At 44.9% G+C, this 17,642-nt stretch overlaps 1 protein-coding gene across 3 annotated transcripts in view; it reads left to right on the plus strand.

The window, feature by feature from the left end:
• The window catches only part of macf1a (microtubule actin crosslinking factor 1a), a 231,681-nt gene that overhangs the window by 40,845 nt on the left and 173,194 nt on the right, over positions 1 to 17,642 (plus strand). The window contains exon 1 of one of the 3 annotated variants that reach the window (XM_065948503.1): positions 16,465 to 17,164. The exons of the other annotated variants lie outside the window; for them this stretch is intronic. Within the exon in view, the coding sequence (XP_065804575.1) occupies positions 17,110 to 17,164 (55 nt within the window). The 5' untranslated portion in view covers positions 16,465 to 17,109. Of the gene's footprint in view, positions 1 to 16,464; positions 17,165 to 17,642 lie in introns of those variants that run through there. 3 annotated transcript variants of the gene reach the window in all.

A 17,642-nucleotide genomic window follows, 5' to 3' on the forward strand; every position in this document is an offset into this window, starting at 1 on the left:
TGCAATCTGTCTCTTCTGCCGCCCTCTCTTATTCACCTGTTCCTGTCTGCAGGATTATGTAACCTGGCTTGTCACTGAATTTCTGCCCCTCTCTTCTTCCCCATGTCATTACTCACTGCCTTACTGCTGGTGTTTTCCAGCAGAGTCATCTCTCTCGCCCTCTCTCTCTCTCTCTCTCCCTCTCTCTCTCCCCCCCCTCCCTCCTCTGTAAAGTTCTATATTTTACCTACATTAAACATATCCCATGTCTCTCTCTGTGGTTGGCCTCGCTCTGTCTGTGGACTGTTTAAAGCTCTCTCCCCTGTGGGAGCTGTAAATATTGATAACTGTCCTGATACGGTCTAATTGGATGAAACATGTTCAGAGCCTCTAAAGATTTTAGACGTTTCATTCGGCCGTTGGTTGAATTCAGTATTCTGATTAAACTGCTGTTATGTCTGTGTGGTGTTCAACAGAAATAACCAACACAGGAAATAGCGTGATGATTTTCAAAATAAAACGTTTTAGTTTGACAGTGATTAGAGGAGGAAACCAGAGAGAGAGAGAGAGAGAGAGAGAGATTCAAACCAGGGCTGCCTGCTTGGAGGAACATAGCCTCTGTACATGGGGCGCAACCTAACCACTAGGCCAGTGGTTCTCAACTTGTGGCTCGTGACCCAAAAGTGGGTCAGAAAAAAGTGAGACATTTTAAGTGGGTCGTGAACGTGCGTCTGGAAGAAAAATGCTGTCAACAACTTCATGAAGAGCTAGTTTGTTTCACTCATTTTCTTTGTTCCAGCACGCTTTGTTTCTGCCTGAGGTCCAAACTGCACACTTTTCCTTTTGATTAAATCTGATTGGTTGGAAAATCGAAGACATTTGGGTCGCGATTTTTCATGAAGGAGTAGTTGTTGGGTCCTCCTGAGGCTCGAGCAGTTGAGAACCTAACCGCTGGGCCATCTGTCCCCCGAAAATAACAACTTTTGAGAATGAAAAAAAAAAACCAAGCTACTGTTTAGACGGTCGCCTAGTAACTACAATAATCACAGAAGATCAGAAGATGAAATGATGCGGCGATATGCAAACCACCTCTGCTAACACGTTTCCTTTGGGGGGTGAAACCGTGTCCTGTCTTCTGTCTTTAGGCAGATTGTGGTTACACAGCAGCAACAGGCGAGGTCTTTATGTGATGAATTTAGTCACTGAGGGAACATTTCAGTCGCTGTCATAAAGTGATTTGTGTAAAGTTTGTTTGAATGTAGTTATAGCAGCAGTTTGCTGGGTGCTGCTGCAGCCAGATTGCAGCAGGTTTACATCTAAACTGCAGCGCAAAGCGTATTTGTTAATGCAGGTCTGGTAACGCTTCATGGGTACAGAGTGGAAAACAGACCTTACATCTACAGTGAGCGGTATCCCCGAGTGAAGTGGTCGTTATGACGGCTGCTCTTAGAAACCACACACTCTGTGGTGGAGGAGTTTCATTTAGGAGAAAGACACAAGATCAGTTTTTTATCAAGATAAAAGGATGTTTATTTCTAATCACCTGCTGCACCACAGGCCTTTAGAAGAGATGCAGTGCATTACGGGACCTCTGCCTGTTTTCCTCACACCGACAAAAACAATTCACAAGTCGATTATAGTTATTAGATTTGTGTGGATCACTTAACTCCTGCTTGTATCAAAATAATATTTAATCTGTGATGAAAGGAACTTTTTACAGACATTTCCCAGAATTCAGATGATACGATTACGTCCTCAAACCAAGGAGACAACTGCTTTGTTTGTTTTTCAGCTAATGTTCCCCTCAATGTGAATAACATTATACGTATTTTGCACACATTCCAGGCCTGACATTGTTAAAAATAAATAATGGATTGAAGCATCTTATTTGTGTCCTCCTGACATGATCTGGTGACAGATTGAGATCTCTATCAGGACAGTGTGATTTTATAAATGTCCTCCTTTCATGCTCAAATATTACTGCTATGAAAATGTGCATATCACAGACGCATTCTCCATGCATGCCAGAGTCATTATTTATATCTGTGATAGCTGCAGTATGTGGTACTTTATGGATCCCTATGTTCTGTTTCAGGCCTTAAGGGGGAGGTCAAGGGTCAGGACAGCTGGTAAAGATTCAGTGTGGAGCTTGAGGATATTCAAGGCAGTAGCTTGATGAGTCAGAGGCATGCACACACTTTATGTTGTTTCCTTCAGTTTGAGGTGCACAGCAGCCCTCAGCGTTTACAGCTTGCTTCTTCTGTCTGTCGTTTCCCTGCTGACAGTGAAGTATCCTCGCTCCACTGGGCTCCTCCAGGTCCATCCTCCAGGTCTCAGGGATGAGTGAACACCAGTCCCTTATTCTGATTCAAGAAGCTGGTGTGACTTTTGAAACTAGAGCCGTTCAAATCCCCCTGTGGTCACTCTCCAGAGACCCACTTCTGCCAGTCAGAACCCCTTCTGGTCTCTAGGGGTCATTGACAGTGCTGCAGGGATTGTTTCATCCTCCTCAGTACCTCACAGGGGTTGAACTGGTCTGCATTGTCGCTCCAGTGTGGCTCTCTCTCTCTTCTCTTTCTCCCTCTGAGCGCTGTGGAGTGGGTGGGTGGGTGGGTGGGTTGTGAGCAGAGCTAGATCACAGCCCTGCACCAGGCGATTTCCCCTTTCACTTTGTTCACATCAATAGGGAAGGCAAAGCAGGGCAAAAGAGCGAGAGAGAGAGAGGGAGAAGGAGGGAGAAAGGGGGGGAGGAATGGGGAGGTGAGAGCAACAAAGGCCAAGAGAAAAGAACAGAGGGGAGAGGAGGGCGCAGAGCGGTGGTGTTTGTCCGAGGCCAATGAATGAAATCTTTATCTGTGACGCAGAGGAGACAAGGCCGTTCTCACAGAACTTCTCACTTTGTTTTGATCACTCTGTTTTACTCTGTTCCTCCTTTAAGCTTGCCCTCTCTTTACTCTGCACACTGTCTCTCTCTCTTGTAAGCCTGAACAGCGTTTTCCTCCCTCCCTGTCTCCCCCGTCTCTCTCTCTCTCTCTCTCCTTGCATCTCTTTCCCTCTCTGTCCCATCTCCCCTTCTCTCTGTTTCTATCCTCTCCTGGTTCAGCCCCCTGGTGGAGGACAGAAGATCTGTCTTTCCAATCCGCCCTGCTTTGGTCTCCTGCTTCTGCTCTCTTTCCTCTGGAGGAAACAGGAAATCACAAAAAAAATGAAAACGTCTCCTTGTTTGTCTTTAATACGCCCTTCACTTGTGAGCAGTTGTTAGGACCTGCATGTCGAGTAAAAGTGCTGCATAAAGAGATAAACTTCTGCTGCTGCAGCTGATGATGATGCAAGGGATGACTTTTGGGCCTGGAATCAACTAAAACAGAATGTTTGCACAAGACGATTTTACAAATACTAAAATGAGTCTCCATTTAAAGATTTTTGCAAAAAGGCTAAAAGTTAATCCTGCTCACGTCAGCACGAGTCTGGTAAGAAAAGCTTCACCTGAGGAAGTCCTGTAATTACATTTGTCTTTTCTAATTGCTGTTGATGCTGTGATAAGATTCTCATTCTCTGACTAAAATCCTGAACTCTGTTTTTTTTAATTATTTCTTCATGTTCTTGGACTTGCGGCTGTGAGAGAATAACAGATTGACAGGTCCACCCGATGAATGATGCATTCATGCACCATCCAGAGTAAGCCCGTGCATTCTTTCATGCCGTGTTTTTCCTCTGAACTGTTGATGCTAAATGGACCCCTCAACAAATGTTCAAACTGTGGGAAACGTTGGAGTCCCATTCGGGCCGATGTCTGAATGACTCTTTGACATTAAGAGTTTAACTCAGAGTACAAGCAGCTTCAATAGAGTTACATAATGCACTCTTAACACACTTCACAGGGTCTGAACCGGGGACAAGAACAGTCCTGCAGTAGTGTGCAGACCCAGGATGTGCCAAAGATCTGCAAATGCTCAAAATCAGTGGGCATGCTGGGAAAAACTTTTAATTTTACGACTTTTATTAACCTAACCCTAACCCAAGAAACACTAAGATTAGAAAGTTGAGCGGTTCAAAGGAACTTTTTACATCAAAAAGCTCGAGCAGTTTGGTAGATTTCCTTCTTGCAAATACACCTCCATCCCTTCACCTGATTTCACTGTCATAGTTTTGCTCATGATGTTTGTTTTGACTAATGACTGTGTTTTCTAAATGTATCTCTAAAAGTGTTAAATCAGTCAGACGAGAATGATGTTCATCAGTTATTACAGGAATGAAGCGCAGGTGTTTACGTTTGTGTAATGAAAGCGTCTGACTGTAAAGGGAGAGGGGGTGCAGAGGAATGCAGCTGTAATCGTTTTAACCTTTACTGTAAATAAACTCTGTGATCCAGGAGAAAAACGCTTGATGAAATGAAAGAGGAGAGGTGAGAGGATGAACGGAGGCAGAGATGAGAGGACTGAAGTAGCGAGCTGAAGTAGCATTTTAAGAGATGGTACTTAAAGAAGCAGAAATATGGACGAGACAGGAGGTCTGAAAAAGAGGGGGAGAGAGAGCGACAGGGAGGGGCAGAGAAAGCGCCGCAGAGAGAGCAGGAAGGACGCAGGGTGCGAGTGAGAAGTCGAACAAAAGGCCTATTTTTGTACCGTCCGTTTACAGCCACATGTAGATTTCTCCTCCAGCAGTCTTTGTTATGTCTGAGTGTAGCAAACATCCCTCATGACTTAACACTGATGTGGCAGCCTGACAGGCACGCTGACAGCTTTGGTTAGTCCTAATGACTTTACCATGCTGCTTCTGACAGTTAGCATGGTCTCGCCTCGGCTGGTTCACTGTTTCAGGTTAGAAAGTTGCACTCTCCCTCATCTAGTCTCCAGGAAGACTCCGATTCCTTTGGCTCTCTGAATGATGAAACCAAAGCTGCTGAATAGCCCCCCCCCCCCCCCCCCCCAGGCCCTCCTCATATGAGCACAATTTCCTGTATGCTACATACTGTTTATTAATAGTGGGCTCTGCCTCTCCTAATGTAGAACAGCATATTGTTCTTTCTCTGTAATGCACAGTGAACACACAACAGAGGACAGCAAAACTGACCTCTGAAGGAAACATAATGTACGAGGCTGTGACCCCTCTCCTGGTAATAGAGAACGAGTCATTCAGTCTGCACTACCTGGAGGTTTGGGTTCCTACAGGAGACCAGATTTATGGTCTACATCAGGGATGGGCAACTTTGGTCACAGCAAGGGCCACATTCATTTATTTCTCACTGCCAGGGGGCCAAATTGTAGGATACAAAAAACGATTCAAATCAATTATGTCTCAAATTTAACTCAACATATACCACTGATCAAATATTATTATGGACATATTTCTGGTTTTCATGATTTCATGGCAGATTTTGTCAGGTTTTTCTTCATGTTTCCAATTAATTGATATGTAAAAATTGACCTGAAGGCCACATTGAGGGTTGATGGGGGCCGCCAGTTGCCCACCCCTGGTCTAGGGCCACAGTTTAAGTCCGATGCATGGCTCAGGTAGAATTGGCACTAATGCAGATCAGTAGCGTTCATGTTTTTTGCTCCCTCTTCCTGGACTCAGTCAGCAGCCTGGCTGCAGCGTTTTGGACCGGCCATGTGACTGCAGTGACCCTCTCATGCTGTGTTGAGGGGGGGGGGGGGGGAGGGGGAGGGAGAGAGAGACCTTTGAACAGATGTATGGCGAGGCCTGAATTCTTGAACACGCTTGGATTAAAGCCATCACAACACCTGACAGACGCTCCGCTCGGCACGTCGTTGAAGCGTCCCCGAGTGAAGGACCGACGCAAAGGGAGGAAGACGCGATGACTGATATGAGAGGAATGATTGAGGAGGGTGTGAGGTGAATGTGATACGGACGTCATTTGCTTCCCAGCTGTTGCGTTCTCTTAAAGCCCACCTGTCCCTCCTGGCACACCCTGTCTGCGTTCTTCCTGCTGACGGGGGGGGGGGGGGGGGGGGATTCCACCAACACAGACCCCTCTGCCTTCAAACATCCTCACAAACCCCCCCTTATTTATCCTCTGTATGACTGAAATGAGAAATGACGGCCTTTACTCCAGATGGCTTATCAGAACAAATTAGGGAAGTGGACTTACACTACAGAATTGTGTTCCCCCCCCTCCCCCCCCCTTTACTGTAGTCCAGATGATTCACCCATTTCACAGTTCAGTAGCCTGCCCTGGTATTGAAACCACACAAAGCTATGAATCAGAAATGTAATTTAAAACTGCGGTGAGTGTTGACTTCCTACAAAGCTCGACAAACAGAGAACGTGTTTTTATTCTGGTGACTTTTTTTTTTTATATCTACAAATGGGACACATGGCAGCTGTAGCTCTTACAGTCTCTTTTTACTGACCCGTATCCTGACACACACACACACACACACACACACACACACACACACACTGCCTGCCGTCCTCTGTGCTCTGCTGACACCCTCCTCTGGATCCCCCAGCTGTTTGTGGTTTCAGGGTGTGTCGGGGGGGGGGGTCTTCAGGGTGCAGTCACATCGGTATTTGCACCTTGTGTGTTATGGCTGACTGCTGTCACATTGCAGGGTGTTGGATTCAGACTAAGGTTGTCACGGTATCAGATTTTTAAACTTTAGGACGACACTTGTAAAACTCAAACTTTATCCATATCTGTTTTCATACCACAGCGAGAAAAATCGATGAGAGAAATATCTTGACTCCTGCACACGGTCTAAATTGCAAGAATATGTTGGCGATGTTTTGGGCTAATTAAGACAGTGCTCTCTCTCTTTTTGAGCTAAAAATACGACTTCATATCTGCAATATTTTAAGAGATTCTGGATGTTTTGATACTATCGATGATTACAGTTTCAGACATTGTGTTGTTTTAAACCACGTTTCAAAAAGAATGAAACATTTTGTCAACCTTAATCAGACTGATGCTCACGTTTAGCGGGACCACAAACAATAAAAACTGGAGAAGCTAAATACATTATGTTGTTTTAACAGATTTTGATTTAGTAGAAACAAATCACTCAGCTTTTAAATTGAAAGTGTTGGAAAGTGCCGGGTGGCCGGGTGGTTGGATTGCGCGCCCCACATGCCACAGGCTGCGTTCCTTGGGGGCGGACGGCTCAGGTTCAGGTCCAACATGTGGCTCCTGTCCTTCACGTCATTCCCCTCTGTCTCTCTCTCCCCAGTTTCTAACTCGGCCCGCTGTCCCAGGTTGGGAAATCCCTCCATAATGGGTGACTAGGACTAATATGTTTGTTGCCATGGTATCAAACAGGTATTGATATCGTTTGATTTCAGAAACGTATCGAAGTTAAAGATTCTGGTATTTTGACCACCCTTCATCATGTTGTTGCATCATCACAGCAATATTTCAGCGACGTCTGACAGAGAGGGTATGTTGGCGTTTAAAGCGGGTCTCCAGTTGCGTTAACATTTTGGTAGCTGCTAACTCAGACTGCGTGACTCATTCACTCTCTGGAAATAGACGCTCTGTGAGGAGCGATGACAGAGGGAACTTCCAGGCTCTTTTCTCACAGCTGAGAATGATGACACGCTGTCACCGTTCTGTAGCTTCGCTGACTTTATGCACGGCTGCAGAGATGACTTCAGGGCGGGAGATTACAACCAGAAGAATCTCTTATTGGCGGGAAACGTCAACTTCCTGGCCAGCTACAATCTCGAGTGTTTTTAGAAGAACCCGATGTTTGGCGGTGGAATGGTGAGAATGGCTCAACGTGGGCCAGAGAGAGACAAATGCTGGCTTTCTTTCCGGGGAGTGACCGGACCAATTTCTGAAATGATAGTTTATGGAACAAGAGACAAACGGCAAAGCAGCTGTTGAGACAGACGGAGAGAGGAAATGAAGGAGAGAAATAGGGAAGCTATTTTAATATTTAAGGACATATTACAAGCTTTAACTGTACGTGTAACTGATGTGAGGGCTAATCATTGGATGACTAAATGGATGATATGCATTCTGATCCATGGTGTCAGCTGCCTCCTCCTCCTCCTCTTCAACCATCATACCCAGCTTCTTCCAGTCCCTCCTCCTCCTCCTCAACCATCATACCCAGCTTCTTCCAGTCCCTCCTCCTCCTCCTCAACCATCATACCCAGCTTCTTCCCGTCCCCTCTTCTCCTTCATTCCCATCATACCCAGCCTCTCTCTCCCCCCTCCTTTAATCATCATTAACCTCACCCCTCCCTGTTATAAAACATATTGATCTCTTTCTGAAAGATGTCTTAACATAATGCAACATTCACAGTGTACATCATCATTCTCCTTGCGGGTCATTTATGCTGACCGTGTTCCTCTGAAGCACCCCCCCCCCCCCCCGTCCCCCGTCCCCCGTCCTTCATAAATATGAATGTGTGTATTTTTAATACCACTCTGCTGTCACAGCTTAAAACGTCCCGGAGACAGGAACATCTTTATACGCAGCATCCCTGCAGTGTCATCTCTGTGCTCATTGGACTCTTGGACCTCTTTAAAAAACACATTCACTCTCTCTCTCTCTCTCTCTCTCTCTCTCTCTCTCTCTCTCTCTGGAGGATGCGATCATCCACTCGCCCACTAATGCACGCTTACTATTACTGAAGCTGTGTGTCAGACGCACAGTCTGCTGGGAGTCATTGTCACTGAAATTAATATAATTGGCAATGTTTAGCTGCATGAAAAGGGGATTATGGGGGCGCCGGATAGAAGCTGTAGTCCTGGTCGAATCAGGCCTCGGCCCTTTGCTGCATGTCATCCTCTCCTCCCAACATGTCCTGTCTCTCTTCAGCTGTCCTGTCAAACAGGGCTGGGCGATACGACCTCAAATCAACATCACGATTAATCGAACATTCTACCTCGATTACGATTAATGAATGTTTTTTTGTTTTTTGCCCTCATAGTTCACTGACATGGTCTCTACTGCAGATATTCTCAACTATTAAAGCTGGGATATTATTTCCAATGAAAGAGTTCATATCTGATGAACTATTTTGTGGGTATCACCAAATAAAATCGCCCAAATACAAAAAAAAAGGTGATTATGCAATGCAACACTTTTAACATGCCAACTCTAAATCCGCTCGTTTCTCACATGTTCGGGTAGAAGAAATCATTTCTGCCTCAGTGAGAGGGATTTCTTTCTTTCTCTCCTGCAGCTTGCTTTAGGTGAAAGCAGCTGTCGAGGGGAATTCATTTAATTGTAACTTGATCATTATTTATCTCATTCTGGTTTTAGCAGGATGCTGACTCAGAGTCGTCCCCGTGCTGTCAGATGATGCCAGTGTGTTCTTTATTAGCAGCATGCTGCTCCTCATTAACACTATCACATGGAGAAACCTGGCGTTGTGAGGTGGAAGTGTTTGTTAAAGGCTTTCGTGGTTGCTATGACGCCTACAGAGTGCCTACAGCTATATCTGAAAGTGACTGAGTGTGAAGGACGAGTGTGTCTCTTCTGTCTCCAAGTCCCTGAAACAACTGTGAAACGCGATCTGAAGTGGGGCAACCAAACTATTTATGAACAGGTGTGTGAACTTTGGGTGTTCTACTGTACGTCTAAATCTGAAATCCGCTGTGTGTACGTGGAAATAATGCAGCTGCTTTTCCTTTCATTTCTTTACTTTGTAGTAGTGGGTCTTGTGGGAGAATGACGCCATGTTGGGGCGGCAGTAGCTCGGTCTGTAGGGACTTGGGTACGAGAGGGTCGCCGGTTCAAGTCCCGTTTCACCCCAAAGTGTGAGAGTTGGCCTGACTGCTGGAGAGGTCACATCTCAAAAGAAATATATGAACAAAACCCTCAAAAAGTTAAGCGGACTGCATGATATTCTGTTCTCATTATCTTTTCTTTAGATAACGTCTCCAACATGTTGATGAAACTTCAGTGCAAGACTTTGAATTTCTTACAGTCATCAAGAAGCTGCAGTTACAGCACTACGGCCATGTTGTGATTTCAGTCACATTTGAGTCTTCTGTGCAGCAGCAGCAGCTCGACCTCGGTTGTAATTCAAATAATTATCGATGCACATTTTGCGTGATAATGCATGAAATCAGGTCAGGTCTCTTCCCTGTCCGCAGCCTCTGATCAGTTTACGCTTAAATACTCGCTGATATTCAACATGTCGGTTATATTTAGCACTCATTATTTTCCCTCTTATTGTTTTTTTTGTTTTCCATACGTCTGCATCCATCTCTGTGATCTTTAATTTTCTCTCTCCGTCGTTGCTTCGTCCTCCCACTCGACCCACCTCCGCGTTCCTTCCCACTCTCTTGTCGCTCGTCCACATTAAGGGCTCCATTATAACTTCCTGGCCCACCTTCTCTTCTCTCCAGCTCCACGTTGATTCAGACCTACATCTGTGTGTGTGTGTGTGTGTGTGTGTGTGTTTATTTTAGATCCACCTCTGCTCTGCCTGTCTGCACAGCTGCATCACACACAGCGTACCTCACAACACAACAATCATGTTTTATTACAATGTCTGCATAGCCGTATAAAACATGAAAATATCAAATTACCGACACTAGTTTGATTAACCTACAGGAGTTTATTTTAGCTGCTTCCTGTGACAGTTTTTCTTTCCCTCTAATAGAAATCTGAGCCTCTCTCTGAGCGTTCATCTCTTTATTCGTTCAGCCATTAGTGTTTTTTTTTATTCCGCTTTAGGTAGTCTATTTGTTCTGTTGTGAAACTGCTCTGTCTGCAAAAACCACACAGACGCGGCTCACTTACATTTAACCCTTTCACCGGCCAACCTTTGCACCCTGCTTTCTTTTCCTCTCCTCGCTCCGGTTTAAGAGAAACAACAAAAGGCGAGCAGCCGTGCAAAAGTAAGCCAGGAGAACATGATGGAAACCTTTGCCTGCAGGTTATCTGCCATGCACACTCTGCTCCTGCTTCTCTTCCCTGCTCTGTGTCTAAGAGAGCATCTCACAGTTTCTGGACTGATTCCTTTCAGGTTAACAAAAATAAAACCAATAATCTGAAAGGTCACCACTGAAACGTGCGTGCAGCTGCTCCCGTGTTGAAGTTCATGTAATGGTTTGTGGGTGGACGTGTTGAGGCCTGACGTGGGAGTCTGGATTATTATGCTCTTCACCTCCAGCCCCTCCCTGTCATTGTGTGCAAGGCTCCAGAGGCATTGAAGAGAATCAGGGAGCAGGGTTTAAGACGCACACAGACATTTAAAATATAATCACTGTGACTCTGATTGGACACGTTTGATTTGATTTGGACTACATGTGATACGGTTTGCAGTGTGGTTCCAACATGTGAGTTCAGGGAAGGAGAGTAGATGACTTTATAAACAACTAAATCTACTTTTCATCTGTAGACATTTCGTTTTATTTTTACTCAACCGAAGTCAGTCATAGTTTCTTGTTCCAATCATACACCAAACTGTACAGGTCACATGCTCCAATCTACGTTAGATATAAATAACACAGATCATTCACTGAGTTAGTCAAAGTTCTTGTGATCATCATCATTCATCAGTCATCATCATCAGTCTTCCTCAGTCCTCAAACACCAGCTCAGCTTTCCCTTCACTTCAGTGTTTACCCTACAGAGTATTCAAACTTTGTTTTAAAGCTTTCAAATTCACGTCCGGTCTGTAAGATATCTACTGACTGAAATGATAAAGTGATCTTACTATATAATCAGACATTAAGGAAACATGTTATGTTGAAGTGCTGGCTTCTCTGACAACAATGCAGCAGCCAGTATGTCCTCCTTCTAACTTTACATTCTGCTCCTGAATGCTCTGGATTTGTTTGGACCAGAGAAGGTAGGCAGTTTTAAGGCACCCCCAAAACACGGCCGTTTTGGATGCCCCTCGGTTTGCCAGATATGAGAGCAGTTATCAGGTCAACAGGTGTTGCAGCGATGGAAGCGGGCAAGAGAACTGGTTCAGATAGAAGTGATTGTACCCGACCTAAAAAGCCTCTGCATGTTTCTAATAAGCTCCACGAGCAGAAACGTGCTCAAACTAGGATCAAGATTGGAGATGATTTTGAAAAATGGAGAGAGGTTAGAACACAGAAAGGTTTACAGAGCGATGCAGAGCTGGATAAACACTGAAGCTTCAGTGTCCACCACATGGTAACCTGTGTGAGCATCGACTCTAGAGAGGAGGGGGGAGGGGGGACAGCTCTCTACTATCTTTTGAATTTGGACTGCAGTACCAATTTTAAACACTAGGTGTCAGGTAATGTTTTGCTCATTAACTGAACATTGCATGATGTCATGTCTGCACGGCCTTCTTGGTCCTCGTGTCTTTTCTGTCTCATCCCATCAGAGGTCGAACTCTTTCTACTGTACACTCTTCATCTCTCCTCCAGCTGACCTACATTCAGCTGGAGAACGTTTCATCTTGAGGCAAGACGTGATGTAAAAAGAAGGATGAGGAAGTAGCGGACGAAGCAACATCCTCCGCTATATGTCGCTAGAAAGAGAAATTAGAAGAACATACTGGAGAACAGAAATATTCGGGGCTGGCAGGAGAGACTCCGGGTGATGTCCTGGTTAAATAAAATATATATATATGGCTGTTTGCGTTCACACACGCAGCTCACCCTGAAATCTTCAGGAGTTTTTCAGGAGTATTGTGCCAGTGTGAACGATGTTTGTCATTCCTCTACTTTCACACATCTTGGATTCGTCATTCAGTCTGTTGTCACAGTTGTTTGAACAAAGACTAACAGCTCTCTTCTCTGTGATTATAGTTTGTCTCATGTTTGTATCAGCTATTGACACATCAAAGCGTCCACACACCCGTCCAACGTGTCCTCTCTGTCCTCTCCTCATCACACCGAGACACATTGCCAGACTCAGAGACATTTTTAAAAAGAAAAGAAGGGCCCCGGAGAGGCAACGTGTGTTTCTCTCAGAGCACATCAAACGATATGAAGTGAAGCTCTGACGCTCGGCCTCCTGCTGAGATTTCTCCTGATTTAGAGCGAGAAAGAAAGAACGAGCAGAACGCAGAAATCTGTGGGAAGTCAGGCAGCACATTTTGTATAACCCTGAGTGTGTGCAGGATGGAGGTGTAGGGACTGTCAGCTTCAGTCGACTACGACTCAGACTTACACACATCTTCGTTTACCTTTTGACCTTTTTACCTTTGACTGCACATTTCATTTTCCATCAGTCTTCATTTTGGTCAGTTTCATGTCCAGTTGCAAACTCCTCACAGGAGCTTCAGCTTTTGTTCACAACCTGCAGGTCGTCATTCACCCACCGTGTTCACTTTAAAAAACTGTTTATGTGAATCAAATGAGCTGAAGCGGATCAGTGTTGGTGTTAAGAGGGTTTTAGTTCCACTACTTCTTATTCTGCTTTGGAGACTGAAAGCAGATTTGTTGCACAGATCTCACAGTCGCAGTAAAAGTAAAATCAGTGCTGCTTTAGCTCCTTTTTTTTTTTTTTTGCTCTACTGGATGAAAATTGTTCATCATATCCACAGAGGTGACTTGTCTCAGGTTATTGGGACTGTGTGTGTGTGTGTGTGTGTTTCACCAACATCAGCCTGTTGACAAAGCTGACTGAACACGGCCTGCGATCGGAGCTAAACGATGGTTTCTCTCCAGCTGCTGAGACAGACGCTTGCTGCTGTTTGAGAGTTACATGCACACAGAAACACACACCTTCTTCACACATGGACAAGAACACACCCTCACAGGTATATATACTACACTACAATACACAAACCTAAACTCACACTCGGAAGATCAATTTCAATCTGGCGCTGTAATAGACCTTATACATCAGCTACCAGACTCCCAGCATGCCGTGTTTCTCCTACAGCAGAGAGCAGCTGAATACTAAACAGGACAGAGTGTTAACCATGAAACAGTCCAGCTGTACTTCAACATGCAGTGTCGTGTGTTTTCTTCTCTGTTGTTCCTTTTCTGACTTCTCCAGTGTTCACGGATCACCTGGGTGACGTGCACTTTAAATACATCACAGCACATTTGACACAGAGGGACTGAAACGTTGTGATTTTTTTCTAATAAATTGGGGACGGCGAGGAGTTGTGTGCGGGATTTACTCTCACCGATGTGCGATCAAAATAAATTGACAATAAAATATGAAGTTTTACATTTGAATCTAACCCGACTCTCTTCTCTTTTTTTCTCTTCCATGCTGCTGCTGCTGCTGTTTCTGCTGATTTCCTCCAATCAAGGTAAATAAATTCATCTCACTATTTTTCTTTTTTGCTGAAACGAGCGGCTGTGTGTGACGTGATGGTGCCACATGTCCTCATTTATTTCTTTGGCTGGAGTGTGTTTAGCCCCTCATAGGTTTATCTTGTGATTGTGTTGCTCCCCACTTTCCTTCTGTTCTGCTTTATCTGTTTGGATGTGTGTGAGGCGTTCACGCGCTCGCCGCTGTTTCTCCGTCTGATATTTTCCAGTGTATTTCAGTAAAGTTGTGTGAAAAGTGAAAGTTAACTGTTTCTAAGCCCTGGCTCTTTTTAAGGCACAGGAACGTGTGTAAAAGGTGCACTGTGTTCTCCTGTCACTATGGTTACCGGTCACACCGCCACCATCCTGTGGTCGAACCTGAGGCAGACTGTGTGTGTGTGTGTGTGTGTGTGTGTGCATGTCCAGGGTCTGCCTTTGATGAAGCGGGCTGCTGTTGACGGGGTCGTGTGAAAGAGGAGACTCCCAGGGGAGCGTTCAGGATCGCTGAACGGTTTTCAACAATCTTTTTTTTTTTTTTTTTTGTGAGGATTTCTCAACATAAAAGAGTTTTCTGAACAGAGCGCGTCAGCTTTGAACTTCACAGATTCTTTGTCAGCTTAGGATCTTTTCAGATGTGTGTGTGTGTGTGTATAAGATGTTTTCCTACGATGACGCTTATGAACACACAGTTTTTATAGAAGCTGTTTTCTTAAGGTTACCCTCAGTAAGAAAACAAGAAAAGTTTGTGTTCATGGTGTGAGCTCTAATCCCCCCCGGGTGTTTCACTTTCCTCTGCGACGTCATGGGGCGCATGAGGAAGCAAATTAATGGAGGCCAATTGGCAGCTATCGCCCTTTGACCTCTGTGGGTCAGGTCATTATCTGAGGTCACCGCAAACCCCTGAGGAAATCACTCACACACACACACACACACACACACACACACACACACACACACACACTCAATGTATCTGTCCTCCTATTGATCAGTATTTGTCAATCTGAACACGGCTGGCTGTCCTGGTTTCACTGTACAGCAGTCAGTGAGCTCGTCAGCCTCAGTTCTTCTCGGTGTTTGTGAACCAGTATTGACTGAGAAATGTTGGATGTGAGCCAGCTTGTGTTTGGGTGTAAAAGTGTGTTTGTTATGTCTGTGACAGAGACAGAGAGAGAGAGATTGAAAGCTGAGAACGTCACTTCAGGGAAAACGGCGTTCCATAAACAACCAGAAGCTTCCACCATGAGTTTATAATGCAGATAGAAACATTCAGCGTCACAGCTTCTCATTTCTCACAAGACGCTGAAGTGAAGGAAGTCATTACAAGTGCCTGGAGTCAACCTGCTGGTCACCATGGCAATAGACCTCATGTGGCCTAATCTGCCCTCTTTACTGTGTGGGGGTGTGTGTGTGGGAGTGTGTGTGTGTGTGTGTGTGTGTGTGTGTGGGAGGGTAGTTGTGCAGTGTGTGTGTGTGTGTGTGGGACATGCAGGTAATTATTCACAAAGTTGTGTTTATTTTGTGACCAGGAAGAAAACGAAAGAGGACAGCTGATCAGTGAGAAAGAGGAACTTTAAAAAAAACTTAGCAAGAAACATGACAAACAGTACCAAGAGATAAAGGTTGCCATGACAACAGACTGTTAAACTTACACACGGAACTTGAAAAATCGGAGAATATTGAATATCTGTTTTAAAAGCACGGCAAGAGAAGTTCAAGTTAGCCTCCCTATGTTGGGTCATTTCTTGTTCTTGATAACGAGGCTAACTCTCACTCAGTGTCTATAAAAAGTGCACAAATACGTTGCCAATGAATTTGTGCACTTTAGTCCATGCTCTCTTTCTTTCGCTGGCAGCAGCTTCTTGTAAAATACTGAAGACGTGTCGTTTCTCTAAAGCTTTGGGACTTTTCAAATCTATCAACCATTTTTAAAAAAAAGGAGACTGTAGCGTTTTAAAACTCAAAAAGCGTATCACATATTTAGCTTTGTTTATGAGGTGTTAAACTTTTAATCCTCGTCTGTTTTTTCTGCTTGTTTTGCCTCTACTAAAGTGTGCAGATTGACGGCAGTAAATAAGAGACAGAGGGGTGCAGAGGCGCACTGGTAGATAAAATATTGACATTAGTGGTGGAAAATGTGCATGAGGGGATTTGGAGCAACGATCTGCAGAATTAGACAGAAAAATAATAAAGTGTGTGTGTGAGCCCCCTCTACTTCTACTTCTTCTACTTCTTCTACTTCTGCGCTTTAATCTGCTGCAGCTCAAAGTCACACAGAGAGAAGACAAGGTGCAGCTGACTGAATGACAAATGTGTGACAGTCAAACATTCATGCAGCTTTAACTCACCACGCTGCTTTGGGGAAAAAAAAAAAAAAGCACAGCTGAGTAATGAAGACACGCCTCCTTTTTTTTTCTCTTATTACCTTCACACACATACGCACACACACACACACACCCTCTAGACGCGAGTGAAACACATGCTTCTGGCTTTGGCAGTGACATCACCCGCCTTGTGGTCAAAGTCCAGTTCCTCTATCCGGCTTAGAGCTGCTAACGCTGCCGCCACACTCGGAGCGGCTGGTAACCACGGACACTCGCGCACACACACACACAAGAAGGAGAGAGTGTCAGGAGAAGAAAAGAAAACGAGTGGGAGAAGAGGGATTATCTCTGTGATTAAGGATGACTCTGCTTTGACAGCGTGGATCCTCGGGGCCGTGAAGATCAACCGCTGCCTCCAGTTCCTCCCTCCTCCTCCTCCTCCCCTCTCCTCCTCTCTTCTTTCTTCACTCGTTTTCTCTTCTGTCACTCACTCACCTATCCTCGTAGTTTCACTCTCCCCCTCCCTTTAACCACCGGTTTCCTGTTCTTACCCTTCACTTCTCTTACTCATTTATCTCTCCACTTGTTACTCCTTTCCCTTCTCTGTGACTCTGTCGTCTTTTGGAGGGAGAGATGAACTCCATGGCTGCTTACAGACAGTTCCTCCACGATCTGGAGGAGAAAAAAGGTCGGTGTCCACTTCACTTTTTATTTACAAGCAGCTGTGATGATGATGAACCTGTGGGAACTTTCATGGAGTGTGTGTGTGTGCTTTTATAGAGGCTATCAAGCTGTTATAGTGCCATCATGGGAGCAGCATCTTATCTGTTCCTGATGAGCGACAGGAGAGTGACATGTTGCACGTGTGGATTGCTCACCGACGCTGCTGCTGTGAATCAGCGTCCACCAAACCATGGGTTGGGCCTCGGATAGATGTCATACCTGCTTTTCAGGGAATCTTGTGCAACTAGAAAGTGTTGAACAAACCTTGAGTACAGAAATGAAGTCGAGTTTCACTTCATTTTTAGTGCTGACTCAGTTAGATTTCAGCAGTTTTGAGTGCTTCGCTCTGTTTACTCACTCAGCTCTTTGTACAGCGTCCAGATAACATGTGGGTCAATGGAAGGACAGGGTACAACCACCAGAGTCCACAAACTCCGCTCTAA

This window comes from Labrus bergylta, chromosome 19 (genome assembly GCF_963930695.1).
Source record: "Labrus bergylta chromosome 19, fLabBer1.1, whole genome shotgun sequence".
In the NCBI taxonomy this organism is placed as follows: Eukaryota; Metazoa; Chordata; class Actinopteri; order Labriformes; family Labridae; genus Labrus; species Labrus bergylta.